The sequence below is a fragment of the Arvicanthis niloticus genome, chromosome 1 (assembly GCF_011762505.2).
Source record: "Arvicanthis niloticus isolate mArvNil1 chromosome 1, mArvNil1.pat.X, whole genome shotgun sequence".
NCBI lineage: Eukaryota > Metazoa > Chordata > Mammalia > Rodentia > Muridae > Arvicanthis > Arvicanthis niloticus.
This window is the reverse complement of record NC_047658.1, coordinates 68,317,878-68,340,961: the sequence shown is the minus strand read 5'-3', so window position 1 is coordinate 68,340,961 and position 23,084 is coordinate 68,317,878. Positions and strand designations below refer to the sequence as shown.

Sequence of the window (23,084 nt, the reverse complement as noted above, 5' to 3'; positions counted from 1 at the left end):
GCAGGGTACGTGTTATATCAGTACGGCACAAGTTTTCATGGATCTAAGAGACAAGAGTGGGTCTATAATGAGATCTGATGTTTCAGAGGTCATTTGACTGTGGGGAACAGAGTCAGAGGAGCCTTTTGTTCAGCTCCTACTCTTCATGGTGTTAACTTCAGCCCAGAATCTCGGCTATATATGACTTTCTCTGCTGCCTTAAACTGATTAGCAAGCTTAAATAAGATTGTCGTTTGTCTGGAAGATAGTCCTCAGAATAAAAATTCAAACCAAGAAGGAACTGAGGGGTCGGAAAGCTGCTCAGTGGGTTAAAGTGTCTTCCACCAGGCCTGCCCACTGGGTCCACTCCCTAGAGGGTAGAGCTAACTACACCAAGTCATCCTATGAGCTTACATTTGGGCTATGGCACAAATATGCATACATACACAGTGATCACATACATACACAGTGAGCACATACATACACAGTGAGCACATACATACACAGTGAGCACATACATACACAGTGATCACATACATACACAGTGATCACATACATACACAGTGAGCACATACATACACAGTGATCACATACATACACAGTGAGAACATACATACACAGTGATCACATACATACACAGTGATCACATACATACACAGTGAGCATGCACACAGTAATCACATACATACACAGTGAGCACATACATACACAGTGATCACATACATACACAGTGAGCACATACATACACAGTGAGCACATACATACACAGTGAGCACATACATACACAGTGATCACATACATACACAGTGAGCACATACATACACAGTGAGCACATACATACACAGTGAGCACATACATACACAGTGATCACATACATACACAGTGATCACATACATACACAGTGAGCACATACATACACAGTGAGCACATACATACACAGTGATCACATACATACACAGTGAGCACATACATACACAGTGATCACATACATACACAGTGAGCATGCACACAGTAATCACATACATACACAGTGAGCACATACATACACAGTGAGCACATACATACACAGTGAGCACATACATACACAGTGAGCACATACATACACAGTGAGCACATACATACACAGTGAGCACATACATACACAGTGAGCACATACATACACAGTGAGCATGCACACAGTGAGCATGCACACAGTGATCACATACATACACAGTGATCACATACATACACAGTGAGCACATACATACACAGTGAGCACATACATACACAGTGATCACATACATACACAGTGAGCACATACATACACAGTGAGCACATACATACACAGTGAGCAGACACACAGTGAGCACATACATACACAGTGAGCACATACATACACAGTGAGCACATACATACACAGTGAGCAGACACACAGTGATCACATACATACACAGTGAGCACATACATACACAGTGAGCACATACATACACAGTGAGCACATACATACACAGTGAGCACATACATACACAGTGAGCACATGCATACACAGTGAGCATGCACACAGTAATCACATACATACACAGTGAGCACATACATACACAGTGAGCACATGCATACACAGTGAGCACATACATACACAGTGATCACATACATACACAGTGAGCATGCACACAGTAATCACATACATACACAGTGAGCACATACATACACAGTGAGCACATACATACACAGTGAGCACATACATACACAGTGAGCATGCAGACAGTGAGCATGCACACAGTGATCACATACATACACAGTGATCACATACATACACAGTGAGCACATACATACACAGTGAGCACATACATACACATTGAGCACATACATACACAGTGATCACATACATACACAGTGATCACATACATACACAGTGAGCACATACATACACAGTGAGCAGACACACAGTGAGCACATACATACACAGTGAGCAGACACACAGTGAGCACATACATACACAGTGAGCACATACATACACAGTGAGCACATACATACACAGTGAGCAGACACACAGTGATCACATACATACACAGTGAGCACATACATACACAGTGAGCACATACATACACAGTGAGCACATACATACACAGTGAGCACATACATACACAGTGAGCACATACATACACAGTGAGCACATACATACACAGTGAGCATGCACACAGTGAGCACATACATACACAGTGAGCACATACATACACAGTGAGCACACTTCTGCACACACTCATGAAAAGGAAACTTCTAGTTTCTTTGGAAAGTTAGTTATGTCAAATGATGTTTTGCTGGGGCACACAGGAGAAAGGATGTCTTGCTAAAGCAAACACATGAAAGGACCCAGGATGCAGGAATATAAATATGACCCCACAGACAGTGGGAGATGAGCACTGAGCATTAGTTTGCTTCGCTCTGCCTCGCTATTCTTTGCTAACAACACACACACATTGTTTCACCTTACATAGAGTTGCTGAGCTCCACTTGTGCTGCCATTGAGAGAAACTCGCCCAAGAACTGCTCAGACGGTTCCTGCAGCAGCTTGCCACCTCAGCAGCCTTACCTCAGGCCAGTTCATGTTTGTGCCTGGTGTCTGCCTGCCCAAAGGACTGGACTCTAGTTATTTGGGCCCAATATTCCTGTGTGGTATCTGCCTGCCTAGAGGATTGGTCTGCAACTACTGAGTCATATTTGGTGTTTGCTGCAGGACTGAACTTCTTCTGAGAAAGGAAATCGAGCTTGCCTTCAAACAACTAGTACTGGGCAGGCCCACTGCCCCCATAGCCTAATAACGTTTCTCTTCGACCACCCTGCTGGGTGCTGGGCTAGAGGAGAGGTTGAACCCTTATTAAAAGTAGGTTGCAAAAACTTTATGCCTGCACACGAGTGTATACACACACACACTAAATTTAAAACAATGAAAAGTGACAATAAATTAGAACAAGAGATGACAAGTGGAAGTGGAAATGCTGTTCTACGATGTTTTTAAAGGAATATGTTATGGGCTGGTTAATAAATGTGACCTTGTGAAATAGAAACACATGCTGAAATATTTCCCAGTCCAAGTGAAGCCCGACATCCATTCCCCTGGCTCTGCCTCCCTGTGGCCTCTCTCTGGCCTCACCCCGGTGAGGTGCTGCAGAGCTCAGGAGACCTCGGCTCTCTGGTTAGTCTTGGAAAAGTAAACAATCCGTCCTTATTGTCAAGTCTTTACCTTGCCCATATCTTGTAGCTGCACAGTGTGGATCTGTGGATCTCCAATTTAATATGGGTCAGTCTCCAAGTGCTGGGGGAAGGCCTGGGCTGTGCTGGTGACATTTTCTCTTTTCTTTCCCCATAGAGGATTCAGTGTGATTGGTTAGTCTTGGCTTTGTTTTTAGTAGTAGTAGTAGTAGTGGTGGCGGTGGCAGCAGCAGCAGCATTGTTTGGTGACGGTGGTGTAGTAGTTATTGTTGTAATTGTTAAATGTTTGAAGTCCGTGAAGCTTTAACATTTAGCAAAGCCAGCCAAGGACTGCTGACTTGTACCAGAGGGTCAGGTGGGCTAGCCTAAGCACAGCAGAACTGACTCAAGTTAGGATAGTTGGTTTATGAGGACTTGTTTGGAAAAATAAATCATTAAAAATATCTTTATAAAAGTGAGCTTTGAGGCTGGAGATATGTCTCAGCAGTTAAGAGCACCTGCTGCTCCTCTACAGGACCTAGTTTCAATTCCCAGCACCAACATGGCAGCTCACAAGCATCTGTAACTCCATTCCCAAGGACTACAACACCCTCTTCTGGTCTCTGCGTCCAGCAGACATGCACATGGTTACATAGACATACAGGCAAAACACACAGACACATAAAATAAAAATTTATTTTTAAAAGTGAGCTTCATATTCTTGGGCTGATTCTCCAGCTTTACTTTAATTACTTCTCTTTTTCCTTTTTTTTTTTCTGAGATGCCAGTTATTCTCCATGTCATTGGCCTGCCAGATTCTTCCAGGAAGTCCATTTTTAAAAGTTGGATTATAGCAGACTGTCTAGTCTCCCAAGCTACTTCACTTATGCAGTCCAGGATGGCAACCAGGGAATGGTGCCATCCACCATGGGCAGGGCTTTCCACCACCACACAATGAAGATAACCCAGTGGTTCTCAACCTTCTAAATGATTTGACCATTTAATACAATTCCTCACATTGTGGTGACCCCAACCATATAATTATTTTCATTACTACTTCATAACTGAAATGTTGCTACTATTATAAGTCATAATGTAAATATCTGTGGTTTCTGATGGTCTTCAGCAACACCTATAAAAGGGCGTTTGACCCCTAAAGGGAGAAACCCACAGGTTGAGAACTGCTGCCCTGTAGGCATGCCCAGAAGCCCACTGCCCATTGTTTCTACAGTAGGGTCAGTCTTATTTGAATTGAGTCACTCTAAGCCCAGGAGAACAGTTGTGATGAAAATCTAATCTAGATAGAAAGAAGACAGTCTAGTTCCACATGAATTAAAGGAAAATATGTCCTCAGAGCATATTAATGTTGTCATGCTTTCTACAACACAGTGGACAGATGTGATCCTTACATGCATAATAAAAGTAAAGCAGTTCCTGCCATAGCTCAACCCCCACCTTCCATCAAAGAACCTAACCTGGACATGAGTCCGGGAAAAGACCTAGAAGTTGTCACCAGTGTAGAGTTCTTTGTTTACAAAAAAGAAAAATTGCTGGGGTTGAAAGAGAAGTAAGTGCTTATAATTTTTTAATAAGAAAGATTAAAAAATGGCTTCCTTCTAAGATATTTTCCCAAGGTCAGGATCACATAGTCTTTGTGCATTATGTCTCTGTGGTTTCATTGGTTTTGTTTTTAAGGAAAAGGGTCTCTCTCTCTAAGTAGCTTAAGTTCTCCTGGAATCCAAGACCCTCCTGCTTCAGCTTTCAGGTACAAGGGTTAGAGACACCTTCACATTGGCTCTGTGGCTGGTGTTTTATGTATGTATACTCTTATGCAGGAAGCAAAGGTCTCTCTCTGTGTGAGACCAAATATTCAGATTTCTTTTCAGGTACCCTGTCTGGCAGCACTTAGTGAGTCTACATTCCAACCCTAGCTAATGCCTATCCAGATGCCCCCTTAGGCATTGTAGCTTTGAAATGCTTTTTTTTTGTTTTGTTTTGTTTTTGTTTTTGTTTTTGTTTTGTTTTCTGAAGGAAAATGAAACCATTATGCATTCAGATGCACACATGCAGTTTACAGAACCTTGGCACAGGGGGTGGGGGTGGGCGTGGGGAGCATGCTCTAGCTCATTCAGCCAGTAGGAAGCCAGTGTTTCCTCCTATGGTGGTTTCTAGGGTTTTCATCAATTACCACAAACTTGATGGCTTACAACAACAAAAATATACTCTCTCATGGACGACTGAAATCCAAAATCAAGGTGTCAGTAGGGCCACACACCTTTTCTTTCCCATTGCTAAGCTTCTAGACATTTCCTGGCTGTAGCTGGATAAGAGCACATGACCTCTCCTCTGCCTTTCCCTTATAAGCACACCTGCTGGATTTAAGACCCACCTGGATAATCAAAGATGATCTCATCCCTAGATCTTTTAATATTTTGTGACCCCTTTTCCAAATAAGGTCACATTCACAGGTTCTGGGAATTAGGACCTGGACCTACTTTTTGGCAGGCCACCCCTCCACCCTCTATCCTTTACATGTTCCCCATTTCTGACTAGCCACCTGTACCCAGATTTTTAGGATTTTGAGTGGCTGTAGTGAGACCAAGTGGGCATGCATGTCACTCCCTGTTGCCAGAAGCCATGCAGAACAGACCCAGAGCTGTGTCTGTGAAAGTGCTGACCCACCCCCAAGATGAACATCCTTGTTTCCTCCATCCTTGCCCTCAGTTGGCTGATGTTCTCCTGAGCAGTCATCCTGGGTGTGCCTTGCTGAAGGACACAGAGCAAGAGAGAATACTGCATTTATCCATGAAGACTGAGAAATGAGGTCATGTCTCTTCCACTTACTAAATGGTGACCCAGGCATCAGTTTCTTTGAAATAATAGTGACACTGTTGCAAAGTCTAGTCATCCCCAGGTTTAGCCTCTCTGCTAATCCCACCGGGATCACATTAGCATTGGGGAGCCCTGTCACAAATCTGCCCTTGTTGAAATGGCTCTGTATAATGAGCTCCAAATCATTTTCGCACAGATTCTATTTCTTTAATTCAGAAAATGTTTGTTGAGTGTCCATTAGTAAAGGCAAAAGAAGAACAAAATCAAACCTGTTTCTGAGCTGGGCACAGTATGGCTTACACCTATAATCTTAATTCTCAGGAGGCTAAAGTCAGGAGGATTGCCTCAATTTTGAGGCCAGCCTGAGCTACATAGTAAGTTTTAGATCAGTTGTTCAGCCTTGTCCAAAAACAAAAAAAAACAAGACACAGTCAGTGTCTATTCTGAGAGCTGTTACTAAGGGAGACATTATTAGTATGCTGAGCTGTATACTAAGAGAAACACTGACTAACCAAATAATCACTCAGTGAGTGCAAAATTACAAACTGAGGTGACTGAGAAAGGAAGTGGTACAGGTCGGCTAGGCTGATGTGACCACTCAGCATGATGAGACCAGGCACAAGGTAGGCTCCTGTACCAAAGGCTACCCTCTCCACAGGTCTGCAGGGCACTGACCTTGGATGGACGTCTTCCACAGGTCTGCAGGGCACTGACCTTGGATGGAATCTTTCACACACACTGTGTTCATTGCTCTTTGTTTCTGTGATATTCACTATGTACAGTAGGTTTAATCCTAACTTGGAAGTGCATTTAAGTTGAAAAATAACAAAGTTGGCTATTTAGTTGGGTGCAGTGCTAATAATTCATGTTAAATGTATTAACAGTAAATATGTGTTTTATATTTATTTAGTAGTACCCTTTCTTTTTTGTTTCTTTGGTTTGTTTGTTTTTTAGACAGGCCTTGCTTTATACTCCATGCCAATCTTGAACTTGCAGACCTCTTAGGCACTGGGGTTCACAGGGAGGTACCACCACAATGGCTGTAGTATTCTCCAGTAATAAGTCCTTTTGTGCTTTTAAGAATGTTTTTCTGGCTGCATGTGAGTAGCTGAGTTCTTATCTGTCTTTGATTCCCATCTTATGTCCTGATGGTGATGGGCTTTACTCTTTGCAGTGGGTCCCACCTCTCCAGCTGGCTTAGGAGGTCTATAAACCCGCATGCCTCTGCAACAAGAGATGAATGTGAAAGTTATAAACAAAGTGTTCAACTTGAAGTGACCCATTAAGAATGTGGAAGGAGAGCGAGACGTGAACTCTGTCCTGATCCCTGGTCTGTTTTAGCACTGCCCTGTTCCAACCTTTGTCTCTAATCACTCTCTGGTTTTGTTTTAATGTTACACAGATATCTTGTGGCTCTTTCCACAAAGTCCCAGAGCAGTCATAATAAAGTCAAATGTTGTGAAATCCAGTTTTCACAAATGTAGAAGTTTGGTTTTCAACATGGGCTGATCTCAGTTTACTCTTATGGTGTATGAAGTTTCTGAATTTATAACTTGAAAGTGGAGATGACTTTGGGTTGGGAGAACTGTTCAGAGTCTGTGTCTGGTGGCTTATAGAATAGCCCTGCAGCAGGCAGAGCTTTTAGACTCCTGCAGGTTCCTCCAAAGAGCCTCATTGTTGTGTCTACAAATGATGTAGTTTCCTGGCACCCCAGGCCAGTGAGTGTGTAAGGTTCCTGGCACCGTGAAACACAACAACAACAACAACAACAACAACAACAACAACCAGCCCCTGGTGTGGTGATGCTTGTCCTGCCTTTGCTGTCACCGTCCCTCTCTACTGGGGATATACCACACAGCATAGTTTATGCTTTATTGTCCCAGTTAAATAAAAAGTCCTGTGATTTTGATGGGTGTCTAAGACGTTTGGTTTCCTTTAATAAATTTTCAGTTCGTGACCTTGCTCACTCCCCAATGCCTGTAAACTTTATAGCACATCAGATTTACCTTTAGATACTATGAAACCTATAGCTCTTGAGAATTTAATAGAAAGCTTTTAAATTGAACTTCCTTTTTTATTTTACTTGAAAACACTATGCCCTCTGGGCTTTCTTTATTAAAATGAGCTTTTTTCCTTCAGTCATTTTTGACAATCAAAATGGTTAGTAATTATTCCACACCATTCATTTCACTGTGGCTATGTTATTCTTGAGAGTAGTTCTGTTTTGCAGAGCCAAGCTAGATGTCATTTGTTTCATGACCCTAGGTTGTGGTTGATATTTTTTCTTTTAATTAGTGTATATTCATGGTACATCATGGTAGGCTTCAGAAGTACAGTTTCTTTCAAATATATCATTAGCTTTGACCAAATTCACTCACTCTCCCTACCCTTCCTTCCCTTAGTCAGCCCTCCTCACCCTCCTGTCACACTCCTTCCTTCCCTTAGACTCCATTCTGCTTTTATGTCATTCTTCATGGATGGGATACACAGATGTTTTGATAGAGTCATAAAAATGTCTAGGACTCACAGTAAAGAAGGGGTGGGATATTTGTCTTTCTGTGTCTGTTTCTGTATTTCATTTAATATAGTAATTTCCAGTCCTAGTCATTCTCCTGCAAGTGGCATAATTTTGTTGTTTTTTATGGGTGCCTAATATTCCATTGTGTGCATACACCGTATTTTCTGTATCCACTCATCCTGCTGACTGACATGGAGGCCGATTCCATCATGCATCTGCTGTGGGTGGTGCTGTGGTAGGCAAGGATACAAAGGCACTTCTGTGGTGTACTGACTTAAAGTTGGTCGGGTACATACCCAGAATGGTAGTCACATATTTTGTTCTTTGCAGCCCTCTCTACTTAGCTCCTTAGTGGCTAGAGCATTTTAGATTCCTATCAGTAATGTAAAAAATGGGCTGATAAACAGGTAGTCTCCAAAGATGATTCACAAATGGCTGATAAACATCTAAAACAATGCCTAACACCCTTCACCATCAGAGTAACACAAGTTCAGAGCACCTCAGAGCCCCCCCTCTCCAATTAGCATGGCTGTCATTAAGAACAAGCAGAAGTACCAGTGACTGATCTTTCTGTAGAGAAATCTGTTTCAGGGTATTGCACTGACGCTTGATCATGAGAGCCAGCAAAACAAAACAAAAACCAGAACACCTGTAAATGTACACGGCCTGAGGGAAGAAGGGGACCTCACAAGAGTGTGTTCCCTAACATACCAGCTCATTCTGAAGGGATCTGAGCTCATGCCACGTTGCATCAGTGAGGCAGGCAGGTCGCAAGGTGAGGTCATTCCAGAGAGCTTTGTGGCACAAATCCATCTCCATGCAGGCACCACATCCACATAGCTATGATTGCAAAGGGACGGATTTTAGATGAATTTTGGCTCAGATTTGGCATTTTGACCAGCCATCTTAAGAGAAACAGTCTTATATATTGCTTTTAAGTCTAATTTTTCCCCTTAACTTTCTTTGCCATTTAGTTCTAGAACTTGAAGTGTCAAGTCCAAGGCATTAGAAAGAATATGGAGGATCTTGGTCATAGGCTGACAAGGTTCAGGAAACAGTGACTCCACTCCTTGGAGCTGCAGGTCCTGCTTTGTGTTCAGTTTCTCTATGGCAAGGTGGCAGCTGCTGTCTCTTATGCAGATATTAGTAGATTCTAGCGACAATATCCATGTCTGCGGTTAAGTCTAATCATGAGATATTTGTGCTGTGTCTAAGAAAATCTGCATCTGTCAACAGTGTGGAGGTCATTTTACCCCATCATTGAGAAGTTCTCTTTGTTTACCTTTCTTAGATTTCCACTGTATCCAAAGGGCGGGGAGAAGCTGCAGTTTGATTATGGTGTCTACCTTCTGAACAAGAACATAGCACAGGTAAGTGACTCTTCTTGCTCGTCTTACATGATTGTTAACCTTCTTTCTCCATAATTAGTTACTGCAGCCAACCCTTTACTTTAGCCATTTATATGAGCAGTGCAGTTTGTTGGCCATAGTCTTATTCTGTGACATTAAAATGAATTTGGAGAAGCAGTGGGCATGTTTTAGAATCTATCTCTGCCTCTAGCCATCCTTTTCTGAGTTCTTCCTGGTAGGCTTGGGCTTGAGTGTGTGGTCTGAATAAATCTCTTGGCTCTACAGCTTGACTGGTAATGGCTTTCTTCTCTTAGGCCACTTCTGGGGACTCATTTTGCATTGTTTATGGAATAAAAGTTTAGTGCTTTTGGCAAGTTCATAATAGTCTCCTCACCTCATTATCCAGGGCCCAACGGGAAAGGCCAAGCGTTTGTTCCTTCCAGCCCGTCTTGGATGCTTGTGGCTCTTTCAGCATCCCATCAGTTAGCATCTCATATGGACAGTATTTCCCATGGACCATCAGAAGAGGAGCAGATGCCCGAGTCTTTCCTGAGAGCAGCCCATAGCATTTCTTTAGTGCAGTTGGCTCTGCTTCAAGAGTTGGACAGTCCATGGATTTTTTAGCTGCAGAGGAAGGCTTTAGTGCTTTCCTTTCCTTCAGAGATCCGTCCAACTGCAGTATCACCATGTGGTGGAGAAGCCACAATTTGCTGTTCCGTAAAGACATTGTCAGATGTATCCTCCACCTTTTGATTTTATGGAAGTAATAGGTTTGTGGTGCATTGCTTTTACAAGCCTGTTGTCTTTTCTCCATATGAATCTAAAAGTCCAGCAGACCTAGAATTATTCCTCCATATGGTTTTATCTTTGCTTTCTTCCCCCCAGACCTCAGTTTAATGTTGGTTTTTGTTTTTTGAAATGTGGTTTTTATGAAAGTTGTTATTCTTTTCTGAAATTGGATCATATTTCTAGTTTGTCATACTGCATTAACCACTTGTTTCCTATCGAAGCTACGCATGCTCGGGATCACGCTAGTGCAGCCTCACCTTCATGCTGGGCGAGCACCCACACACCCGCCCATGACTCACCTTCCCTTGTGCCCTTCTTCCCACACTGGTGCTATCCCTCCCTCCATTTTTTGGCATATAAGTATTTTTGTCAAAGAAGCAGGACTTTAATGTCAAGGCTAGTTCACACACCACTGTCACAGTTGTGGTCATCCCTGGAAAAGACTGGCCTTTTCCTGAAAAAAATTCAGACCTAAGACCACACTAAAGATGAAGTAACTTAGTAAATAAGTGAACTTGGTAGCATGTCCAGGAGCTCTGCTGTGGCAGAGAGACAGCACAGCTTGACTAGGAGTGAAAATGGCTTTGTTTAGAACTACTTTTTAGTCTGAGTTCAGAGGCTCTTCTCTCCTGCCCCATTGGCTCTATCTTGTTCTGTGCATATTGGCACCGGATTTGGAAGCTTCCAGGGCCTGCCCTGTTGCAGTACCTGGGTCTCCTTATTAATGTATATCAGCTGCAAACTCTAGAATGCATGCACATAAACATGTCGTATTCCCAATAAAAATGGAAAAGATGGTATAAAGAGGTGCTGAGAGTAGCCCAGGCCAAATGCTGCAAAGCCAAATGGAGGCTGCCTGTAGTGGAAACTCGGGTCAGTGCTTTGCATCCCCTCCCAGATGGAGCATGTAGGAACACTTCTCAATAGCCTCTGGCTTAACCAACCGAAGGCCACAATGTCCTCAACTAATGTTCTCATCTGCATAGGAAATCGCTTGCTTGTAGTAATTGTATGTATTTAACTGTGTATTCTTTGCAAGGGAAGGCAATCACTTCTTTACTCTGTCCATAGGAAACTAGCTAGCTCTCTGGTGTCATTTTCTGTTTCTTCAAAACACTTCCATAGATTTGAAAGCTTGTTCAGGAAGCTACTTTTGAGCACATAAAAGAAACTTGTAGCAGATCTGTGACCCCAAGAAGCTTTGGAAAAGTTTTTTTGTGTTTTGACCTTAATAGTACAGCTCTTCCGTGTTCCTATTTGTAATAGAGTTATTAATAACTATCGTTCATAAACCAGCCTTACAGCAACAAGATGTGTGCAGCTTTGGAAGGATTATCTGCATATACTAATGCATGCTGTCAAAGAGGAATTTGTCTTCTCAGTGAGTCTCGTTTATAACCCATCTCTAGAGATGTGAATAAGGCATGCCATTACTGCAGTCCCGCCTCCGTGATTTACAAGCCATATTAGTGGAGGTAGATGAAAGCACTGGCATGTGTTAAAGTGCCAGAGAAAAGGGAGTGAAGTCATTTAGTACGCGTCCATAACTTGGTTGAGGATTTGAATAGTCAATAGAACCTTTCATCACAACCAGAAGTAGTAGTAAAATCACTTTTCTGTGGAGGAAATGACAGAACTTAGTAATATTTGTTTCTTCGGCGTTTGGGATCAATCCAGCCCGTGCTTTGAAAGCACAGGCTTAGGAAGACAGGCCTTCAAACAGAACTCCTAAAGTATCGTGAGAAGAGCAGAGAGCTAGCTGGTTACCCGTTTGCCCTCTAAATGCCACTCACCGCCTGTCTTCATTGTGCCTACATCCTTCTGTTTCTCCTCCATTTCTCTACCACTTACTTGCTCCTCTTAGAGGTGCCCTGGGTCTCTAAGTGTCTGAGGTCATCTCAGGAGTGCTGTACCCCATCCATGCATTATGGAGCTGGGCAGGGGTCATCTTGGGCATGGTCTGCCCCTACCAGCCCTACTTGGCACCCAATTGGTGGTCTCATGCTAACTCCCTATCCAGGCCCGTGTGGTAGTCATCTTAGGCTCACTATTCTCCCGACCTCCCACAGTGGACCTAGGAGAAGGGTTGTCTCTCTAGCTCACTCCCTCATGGAGCCCTCAGTGCCAGGCAAGGTTCTTCTAGTGTCCAGCTTGCTCCCAGTCCTGGGAATCTATACAACCTCAGACTACAGAACTGGTGGCTACTTCCCTGTTTAAGCCCCCTGACACCGGACTTGTGGTTGTCAGCCCAGGCTCTCTTTTTTCAGGAAATGTTAGGCTACTCAGATGTTCACAGATCAGAACACGAGCATAGACATAGCCTCCTTCCTCTCTGCCGCCTATTGGAGCACATAACACAGCAGCCACACCTAGAATGCTTTAGCAACAAGGTCATCTTTAAAAAAAAAAAACCAAAAAAAAAACAAACAAACAAACAAAAAAAACCAACTCATTTTAAGTGTCAGTATCAACTTTTATTTATACTGACAAGTAATAGATTTCTGTTGTTTCTTTAAAATTTATTTTTATATGTATGTATGAGTATACCATGTGTTCTCAGATTTGGACGAGCATTGAGCTTCAGACCCCCTGGAGCTGGAGTTACAGGCTGTTGTGAGCTGGGAACTGAACCCAGGACCTCCATAAGAGCAGCAAATGCTGTTAACCACTGAGCCAAATCTCTAGCACCTCTTTAATTTTTTAATGAATTAATAATGAAAGTCTGTTTTAATTCTCATTTCCAATATGACAAATATTAACATATACGTGACCCACATAAATTGGGAGTCCTAACTGATTTTAAGAGTATAAAGAACCTTTGAGACCAAAATATTTGAATTGCTGTCCTAGACAATGTAGCTACCCAGACTTCCTACAAAAGCTCATACTCTAATTAAGCAAGATATATGTGTGTCAGCCCTGAAATGTCAAACTTTGTATGAGACCAGCCCTACCGGTGTGAGCTCCAGTTAGTGCAGCCAGCACAGGGCAAAGGGTCAGCAGCTCTCTGTGAACTTGCCACCATCTCTTTGGCTTCTCATAACCCAGACCCTCTTCTCTCCTCCCCAGAAGCTGAGGGGCTGAGGACATAACGCTTTGTGGATACACTTTACAAATAACAATGATGCCCTACATTCAGTTGGCTGTAAGGACTTTGGCATGATTTCAGTCCTATATCCCATTTCATACCTGTGTGCTTTCCAGACCTGGCATTAAAAATACGGAACTGCCTGTATGCTAATTTCTGTAGCTTCCTACTCCTGTCACATTGACAGAAAGAGTCCAGATTAAGTATTCCCACTAGCTTGTGAATATTATTCCTTTTATTTTTAAATGTAGGCCATTCTGTGAATTCCATATAGACTTTATTCTGTGTCAGGGCTTAAGTAAAACAACAATCAGAAGCTGAGGGCCAGTGCTCACTCCGGCAGCACATATTGTAAAGCTCAGGGTTCCTCCTACACTCTCCCTGCATATTGTCTTAAGGCTTCACAGAAAGTGAAAGTACCTTCTCCTTTTAAACAAGTTATGACCTATGAGGACATGTGCAGGACCCAGTCATTCTCTAACTCTTTGTTCCTGGTGCCCAAAGTTCATGGCTGTTTAGAGGAATCAATGCCCACCCATCAGCTGCTTAAATCCACACATGCTTTCCCAGCGTGCAGTTCAATATATGTGACACGGGGAGAATGTGCATGTTGTTTTGTAATTCTTAGGAGTACGCATTCCAAAGACTGTTTTTTCTTCACGGGTACTGGGGATTGAGCGCAGGGCCTCACGCATGCTTGCTGAGCACACCCCCATGAGCTGCCACCCCAGCGCTCCAAGGATATTTTCATAGTCAAAATGTTCCCCCATGCTGCCAACAAAAATTTGGCAATAATGTAGTGAAAGTTCATATTTAAAATTCTTAAAAAGATTTTACTAAGATGTAATTGACACGCCTTATAATTCACCCACTTAAAGTATATATGCAGTAGCTTTGTGTGTTGATGTAGCCGCCCGTTCATATGCATGTAGAGGCCAGAAGTCAGTGCTGGGTGTTCCCCATTGCTCTCCCCCGGGGTTTTTGAGACAAAGTCTCTCACTGGTCCTGGAACAACTCACTGTTTCTTTAGACTGGCTGGTCAACAAGCCCCAAAGGTCCTCTAGCTCTGCCTTCCCTAAACACTAAGATGACAGACACACATACACTTATTTATTATAATATTGCTGCTGTGAACATCTTATATAAGTTTTTATTGGCAAATATTTTCATTATTCTCAAGTATTTTATCTAGCAGAATTGCTGAACCATATAATTGTGTTGGATCTTTTTCTTTCCTTTCCCTTTCTTTCTTTCTTTCTTTCTTTCTTTCTTTCTTTCTTTCTTTCTTTCTTTCTTTCTTTCTTTCTTTCTTTCTCCTGTATTCAAGCCCAGGGCCTAATACATGCTAAGTAAGCACCCAACTACTAAGTTATGTCTCCCTACGTTAACTGTTTTGAATAATCGTCAGACATTTTTGATGGCGACACCATTTTACACTCCTGTCAATACTATGCCAGGTTTCTAATTTCCCTGTATGTCTGCCAACACTTGGCTATTTTCTGTCCCTTTTGGTTTTTCAAGCCATGGTCTTTCTGTGTAGCCTTGGCTGGAATTCACCCTGGAGACCAGGCTGGCCTCATATTTTCTGACTAGCTGTGGGGTGATTATCACACTGTGATTTGATTTGAGGTTTTCCTATTGGCTAAGGTGTCTGGCATCATTTCAAGTGCATACCCATTGTCTGTATACCGTCTTTGGAGATATGACTATTCAGACCTTTGCTTATTTTTAAACTGGGTTATTTGTCTTTATTATTGAATTGGAAACAAATTTGGTATATTTTAGATAAAAGTCCCTTTTTATTAGTAAGTAATCATTCAGTTTATTTATATAATAAATATAATTCAGTTGACTGCAGAACCTCTTTAAGTGTTGGTGGTGTTCTACTTGCTTGACTAAGTAGACCTCTCCAGACACAGTGGCTTGGAGAGCCTGCCCATCCTGCTTTGAGAGAAATGACTACGCTTGCTACTTTCTTCCTAGCGGACAGCAACAGACATACTACAGCTAGGCAGTGGTGGTACACCACTTTTTCCTGTGGCTGGGAGCTAAGGTGTAGATGTAGCATCTTGCTTGGCTTAGCATCTGTAACATCTTTTCCTCTACCCTATCACACTAGCCTTACTCTATGAAGTTGGCTTTCCGAAGCACCACCAGCAGTGGCATCTGGGGGGGGGGGGTAGCTATGCAAAGAATGCATCAACTGAGAGGCTAGAGCTTGGCTCAGAGATGGGAATCCTAACTATATTTTTTTGTGATTGATTGAGCCTTATGAAATGAATTATGAACCAGATGAAAAATGAATTTGGTCTGATTTTAGTTGGCATCAAACTGACCAGCATAGCTTAGACATAAGGTATTTGAAGAAATAAACTCCAAAAAAAATGATATATCTGAATTCTGGTACTCATTGAAGAAGAACATTTTAAAATTTATAAGCTTGCGTTTCCAATGATAATAAAATTAGTATCCTTATTAATGTAAATGTAGCAAGTAAACAGCCAAAAATTTTAGATTAAAATTACCTAATTCAGAGGCAGCATAGGTAAATGGTTAGGCACTTAGCTGGCATAGTAGTACACTCCTACAATCCCAGCACCCACAAGGCTGAGACAGGAGAACAGAGACCAGGGCAAGCCAGACTCCACTTAAGGTAGGAATAAGTGGGGGTGCCCTCAAAGCAGTGCTTTATAGCATATGTAGCTTGCAGCGGTGACTGCCATGATACTGGCACTCTACCTAGGCAGTCTGATACAAAGTGCTTGCCTTTTTTAAAAAAAATCAAGACATGGCTCATATCTGTATAGATCAGACTGGCCTCAAACTCCTAAGTTTCCTGGCTCAGCACCCAGGGTGCTCAGAGGACACAGTTAAAATAGATACAATTTTAAATAAGTAGTTTTAGGTTGTACAGTCTGTTGTCTGTCTTTTCTGCTTTGTTTTTTTTTCCCATTTAAGTATATTGTGAATGCAGTTTGTGTTGGTAAGTAAAGCTATGCAAAGGTTGTCCTGTAGTATGCATATAGCATAATTCATTTAGCAGTTTCTTTATTGGTAGACACATGGGATGGCAGTAAGAGATCACTGCAGTGTGCAGTTCAAAACCAGACAAGGGTCAGCAGTGCTGTTTAGGAATGAAAACTATACATCAAATTGAGGCTGTTACCAGTGGGAAAGGAAAGGAATTAGCACAAAAAGGGGTTCCTTGGGACCCTTTGGAACCCATCAGCTTCTTTCTGTAGACTGAGTCGTGGCTACACAGTTTGCCTTATCATCCCGAGACTTTAAACTGCACATCATATGTTATGTGTTGGTCTGTGTAACTGCAGTGAAAGGGTTTACGTAGCACTGTTGGCTGAATACTTTTCTGCTCTGAAGATGCCATTGGCCATGATGAAAAGCATCATTTTATTGTCATGTACCCCAGAAGAAAAAGAATTTTGCAATAGAGTACTTCATTATCTTAGCATCACAAGTAAGTATGTCTGCTTTTATTGGTTTCAATAGCATATGTAGGCCGAATAGGCTTTTATATGTGTAGTCTATAGACCTAATCACCATATGGTACTTCTGTGTTATTAGTGTGGAAGCAGGCTTGGGCTAATTTTTGGTGGAAAAGAAATTTTAAAGAAATAACTGAAGCATATCTGTGTGGAGTATTTCTGGTGTTCTATATTATGGAAAGATACTCTGGAAACAGCATCTGTGAACATCTTAAGAATATGTGATAAAGCAAGCTGTCCACAGACGAGCAGACTGGGTTTTGGACAGATGTCTTTCCAGCATTCCTACAAATGTGTGGGATTTCCCAAAATCCTGGTGGTAAATGAATCTGTGGGCATTTGCTGCTCACAGGTCAATCCCCTGTGCTCAGCACTGAAATCAAAGCTAATTAGAAGAGAGTGGGAGAGCCTGTCTCAGTGCCATTCACACACTAATTGCGGTGGTCACTCTATCCAAAGATGGCTGAACTCTGACCGCTAAGCTAACCACAAGAAGGAAATTACTTTGTATAGCTAAGCCAAAAAAATTTTTTTTGGATTTTATTTGTAATGTCACTTAGGATTCTTCTGGAAGGCTTGTGAAGCCTTGCTTTCTTTTAATACATTCTCATAATGACAAGGTCTCCTGAGAATGAAGTCATCCAAGCGGAATGTGCCTGTGTCTTAACTCTGATAAACATCACTTCATGGTATTTTGGAGATTAAAAGAGACTAAAACATGTAAATGTTACTCTCAGATTATTCTGACCAAGGAAGCCTGTGACCCAGCAGTCAGAAGAGCTCAGTCCCAGCCAGTGCTGAGCAATGGGCATCCCACATGGGCAGGACTGCCGATTTGTCTGTGTTGACTTGGAGCTTGTGATGTCCTGGAATGTAATTGCTTCGTCTCTGAGGCACATTTATGTGTCCCTCTGCCCCTTGCCCCAATTCATCATCTACTTTATAGTAATTCCACTCAGACAAGACCATCAGGCCCCACTGGAGGATGTGAGGTGCTGTGAGTGGATCATGTTCTAATCAGTGACATTAGTTTATATCTCCTTATTAAGATGCCCATTACATTCATACCAGGAGAGATAACACACACACTAATGCACTTTCCGTCGTCCATGGGGCTTTGTTATTTATTTCCATAAAGGCAGCATTAATAACCAAGTGTAAGAGGCTAAGAGGATGTAGGGCTTTTAGTCAGGGTCTAAGATACTTGGTGAGCTGTAGCTGCAAGAAGCACAGACAGCGTTGTTACTATGTTGCCATTTTGATTCTTTACCCCTTCCTAAAGAACAACCATTATGATATACCTCATTTTGTTTATTTTAAAAGGTAATTCATATCTTTTATATAATCGTTTTCCAAACAATGTATTATCTTAGTTTCTCTATACTTTATATCTTGCTTTTCTGATTTTGGACACAGAAGCCAGAAAGTACTCGTTGAATGTACTAGTCTAGCTCTTAGTGTTGGCAGAGTAATACAAAAGTTTCTTCTTCTGAAAAATCATGCAGAGGCTGCAGAGACGGCTCAGTGGTTAAGAGCACTTGTTCTTGCAGGGGACCCAGTTTCAGTTCCCAGCACCCACATGGTAACTCACAACCAGTTCCAAGGGATCCAACAGCCTCTTCTGGCCTCTGTGAGTACCATGTACATATGTGCACCATGTACATGGATGCACAGACACCCATGCAGGCAAACACAAGTATATATAAAATAAAAAGGAATAAATTATTTTTTAGAAAAGAAAACGAGAGAAGAAATTGTCTAGAGGCTAGGAAGTTAGTGGCTAGGGATGTGCACTGCCCTTGCAGAGGACTTGAGTTTGGTTCCTGGCACCCACGTCAGTGAGACTCACAGCTCTGGAGGATCCATATACAATTATATTTTCCCTACTGTATTCGCTCTACCACAGTATCTGCTCAGACAATGTCAGGGTTTTTATTATATGTTTCCTTTAAGCCACTCAGTTGTGACTCATTTGAGGGATCCATCAAGAACCAAGTTCTGCGCCATGTCCACCTGTCCAGTTCACATTGATTTTGCTTTTATTGATTTTCAGAGCTATGCATGCAGCTCATCGTACCAGGAAGCCACAGCTCTGCAAACCTGCTAGCTCATGCCCTTCTCTGCCTTCCAGTACATTACACATTACCTCAAGCTTTGAATCCTCCTCCCTGCATGTTATCCCAGGTGCAGGAGAACTGGGCCAGAGAGCCTTTTGAATTTGCTCTTTGTGTCAGGCTTCCCCACTGTGAAAAGCTCCCCAGGCTCGCTCACTCTAGGGCAATACTGCATCAGTGTTCTCTTCTTCTAGGTCATTACACAGGTCAATACTAACATTCACGTTCACTGACTATGTTGGGTTGGAACAGATTCCAGGCGTGGAATACATTATCAAGACAGTTTACTGGAGGAGATTAGGAAAGGTGGGAAAGCCTAATGTGTATAGGATGTCTATAGAAGGAGAGCGGGAAGGCAGCGGGCAAGTTAGGAGGAACTCGGGCTTTGATCCGCCCTGAGAAAGAGTCACCCTAATTCACAGGAAGCTCTCAAGCTCAGCTGCCCTCTGGAGGATGTCCATGTACCACAGGCCTTACTTAGCATCTCTGCCAAACAGTCATTGGCTGAGGTATGGATCCAGAGCTTTAGCTGGACCATCAGCATGGCTTCCATTAAAGCACCGTTACAGCAGTGCAGAAGCCCTCTGAGCCTCAGTCCAGAATGGTAATGCAGCCAGCACAGGGTTATCTCAAACACAAAATAGGATATATATCAATACACTGTTAAATGAGGTATATAAATGTGCAAATCACTAGACACAGTCACAGTAAGTGTTCGTTCCCTTCTGTACCCACTGTCTACTAGCCCGTGGTTAGTTTTAGACAGCTAAGGGCCTGTCTTTCTTGCTACACACCATTGAGGCAGGAGTGGTTTTGAGGCATCAGTGTGATCTGAATGTCCGAGTGCCATCTGCAGTTGGATAAGGAACTTATTCCAGATGTAATCGGCCATTGCAGTAAACACTGTTCAGCTCAGGAGCTGCTTTTTTTTTTTGGCTTATAGAGGACATGTTTTGGTGAAGGAAGCAGTGTGCTTCTTGCTACTTCATCACAAGCCTCTTGTTTGCTGCTAGTGGTACTTTGAGAGTGGTGTTCCAGTTTAGGTAATTATACAAAAGCAGAACTGGATCATAAAATTTTAAAAATATAAAATAAAGAACAAACTTCTTTTTTTTTTTTTTTTCATGGCCTGTGGGGCTTCTGACTGGTGTTCTTCCTGCCTGTAGGTTGGCCAGTCATGTCACTGGTAAGGACACTGGCGCCCTTGTCATCTGTCAGCACCAGGGCCTGTGATCCTTTCTAAAAGTCAGCATTCTGTCACAGTTTTCAAATCCATTTCCAGGTCTATTTGTTTTGTGACCCATCTCTCAGCACTGCAGGAGTTCTTGCTGCATGCCAGAGACCAAGTGCCTGGCAATGGCCCTGAACCATATCCACTCTGCATGGGTGCTCCAGGGCTCCAAGAGTGTAGCCTGGCTTAAGTAAGACAAAAACAACATGGCGCCTGGTTATGGATTTGTGATGAAGATTGTGGCCCATTACTGCTACTATCTAAGACATTCTGAACCATGATTGTCCTCCTTAGATCCACAAGCCTGCATGTTTTTAGTTCTTTTCACTACATATTCCAGAAATACTAGTTATCACATCCATAACAGTGCCCCCCCCCCCAACACACACACACACTGGGTGTTGGAATTTCCCATGGTTCTTCACTTCCATGACTTGCTTCCCTGGAATGGCCTTGGGCAGGGAGCCGTGAATCCAGGAAACTGCTTAGGGCCCCTTCGCTTGTGCAGGGATTTGAGGCACTGGCTATATTTTGTTTTTAATTGTCAGCCTCCTTTCCTGTTTGAAATTGATTCAGTAGAGATTTGCTATGTTTTCTCTGTGTTCCCAGATCTATGCTAGCTTGTTAACATGATGTAGTAGACCAGGAATATCCACTTTTGCTTTCATACTCTTAAAAACTAAAGTGCATGTTTCATAAAATTAAAGGGTCCCAAGAGTCAGTTAATATAAAGCAATATTTTACCAAGGTCAGAAGTAATTTAAATATGAAAGATCATATTTTATCATAACCATAACAGGCTTAACAAAATCTAGACAGACAAATTGCTAGTTTAGAAATGATGTGAACTTACCCCATCCCCCACCCTCAAAGGGTTGAGGGGAGAAGAAAAGCAGAAACCCACAAGGCTTGGAATATGGCACCAGGCATGGTCTCATGGATCCCCAGGCTGTGGCTCTGCAGCAGGATGAGAAAGGTTTTGTTTTCATTGTCATGCTGCGTGCTCTGTCATCTGAGTCCTCAGCATCGCTGTTTATAGCAAGAACCTGCATCCCAGAGGGGCAGCCCAGTTTCTCATACCTTTTCATTGATGTCATTTGACTTGTTTTGGTTCTTTTCCTAGGGCCTAACATTTTGCGAAGCCCTAACATAATTTATCGGCTCGCGTATCCCACGGCATCAGCTTCCTTCGGCGATGTGCTTCTCTGCAGTTGCTTCATTTTCATGTGTGAGAGATTTATTTTTCCTCAGTGGGTCCTAATGTTTCTCCTTGTGTACACACACTCTCTCACATACCCCCTGGCACGTATGCTTGTGACCGTGCCTGGTACACAGGAATACCAGTGAGAAAGTCAAACATATTCTTGGCGAATTCCTCTGTAAGCTTCCTGGGAAACTTTCAGCTGACAGGTTTGGTTCTAAGACTGATGTGCTCACTCAGTAATGTGGTTTTTAAAAAATCTGTTTTTGCTTTTTCTCCGTAGGGATCCTGACTTATCAGGACCCTGCCTGCTTCATGTCCTCTGGGAAAGCTCGTTGACTCTTACTAACCAATTGGTATTGCAAAACCAATGTAAGCAAAGAAGGTCCTGTCATAGATAATAGACATGAAGCCTGAGTGTCAGGCGTGCGCCTTCAGTCCTGTGGCCCCTATAACAGGCGGAATTGCCCCACATTACAGATGAATTCCTTAAAGCTCAGGAAAATGAAACACCTTGTCAGGCCCTGTAGTTAAATGAGGCCCATGATACCCTCTCAAAAGATTTTTCTGTGTATTATTTGATTTGGTCCTGACAACATTCATGAAAATTGGCAGGGATAATCTTCCTGTTTTCTCATTTCAGAGTTGGGTAGATATGGCGGCTTCCTTGACTACTACAGTAGGCACATTTTAGTCCAAGATTATCCTCCAAACCAAAATGACCCAGTGGTGACATTGGTCACACCGTGGCAGTGCGGCTGTGGTTGTCCACTTGCTGTTTTGTCTGTTGGTTGGTTTGGTTTTTGTAAGAGATTCTTTTGTAAGAGGTCTTGGTGAGTGATGCTAGGTAGATTCCCCAGTCAAGATATTTTTCTGGCATACTAAGTCCCTTTTTATAAGGAGAAAAGGCAACAAGCAGCCTTACAAATCTGTTCATGTTTGTTCTTTGCTTAAAACTGAGAGCCAGAGCCAGGTGATATGGTGTATACCTTTAATCCCAGCACTTGGGAGGCAGAGCAAGCTCCAGGACGGCCAAGACTACACAGAGGAGCTCTGAGGAGGGAGGGAGGGAAGGAGAGAGGGGAGGGGAGAGAGGAGAGAGGAGAGAGGAGAGAGGAGAGAGGAGAGAGGAGAGAGGAGAGAGAGAGAGAGAGAGAGAGAGAGAGAGCGAGCGAGCGAGAGAGCTTGTTGAAATCCATCAGTCAATCTAGTACATTAATATTCTTATATTTCTGCTGTTGTTTTGTATGTGCCTCTTGCTAAGCTAGTAACTTCCTTAAGGGCCTGAGTCTGAGTTATCTGTGAACCTGAC

General features: G+C 42.6%; 1 protein-coding gene and 1 pseudogene across 5 annotated transcripts in view; one reads left to right on the top strand and one right to left on the bottom strand.

The window, feature by feature from the left end:
* The window catches only part of Uvrag (UV radiation resistance associated), a 251,710-nt gene that overhangs the window by 188,257 nt on the left and 40,369 nt on the right, over nucleotides 1-23,084 (top strand). For all 5 annotated transcript variants that reach the window (XM_076938617.1, XM_076938594.1, XM_076938584.1 and 2 more), the window contains one exon: nucleotides 9,789-9,867. In XM_076938617.1, coding sequence (XP_076794732.1) covers nucleotides 9,789-9,867 — 79 coding nt within the window. The remainder of the gene's footprint in view (nucleotides 1-9,788; nucleotides 9,868-23,084) is intronic.
* On the bottom strand, nucleotides 12,905-13,025 carry LOC117701851 (small nucleolar RNA SNORA17; annotated as a pseudogene).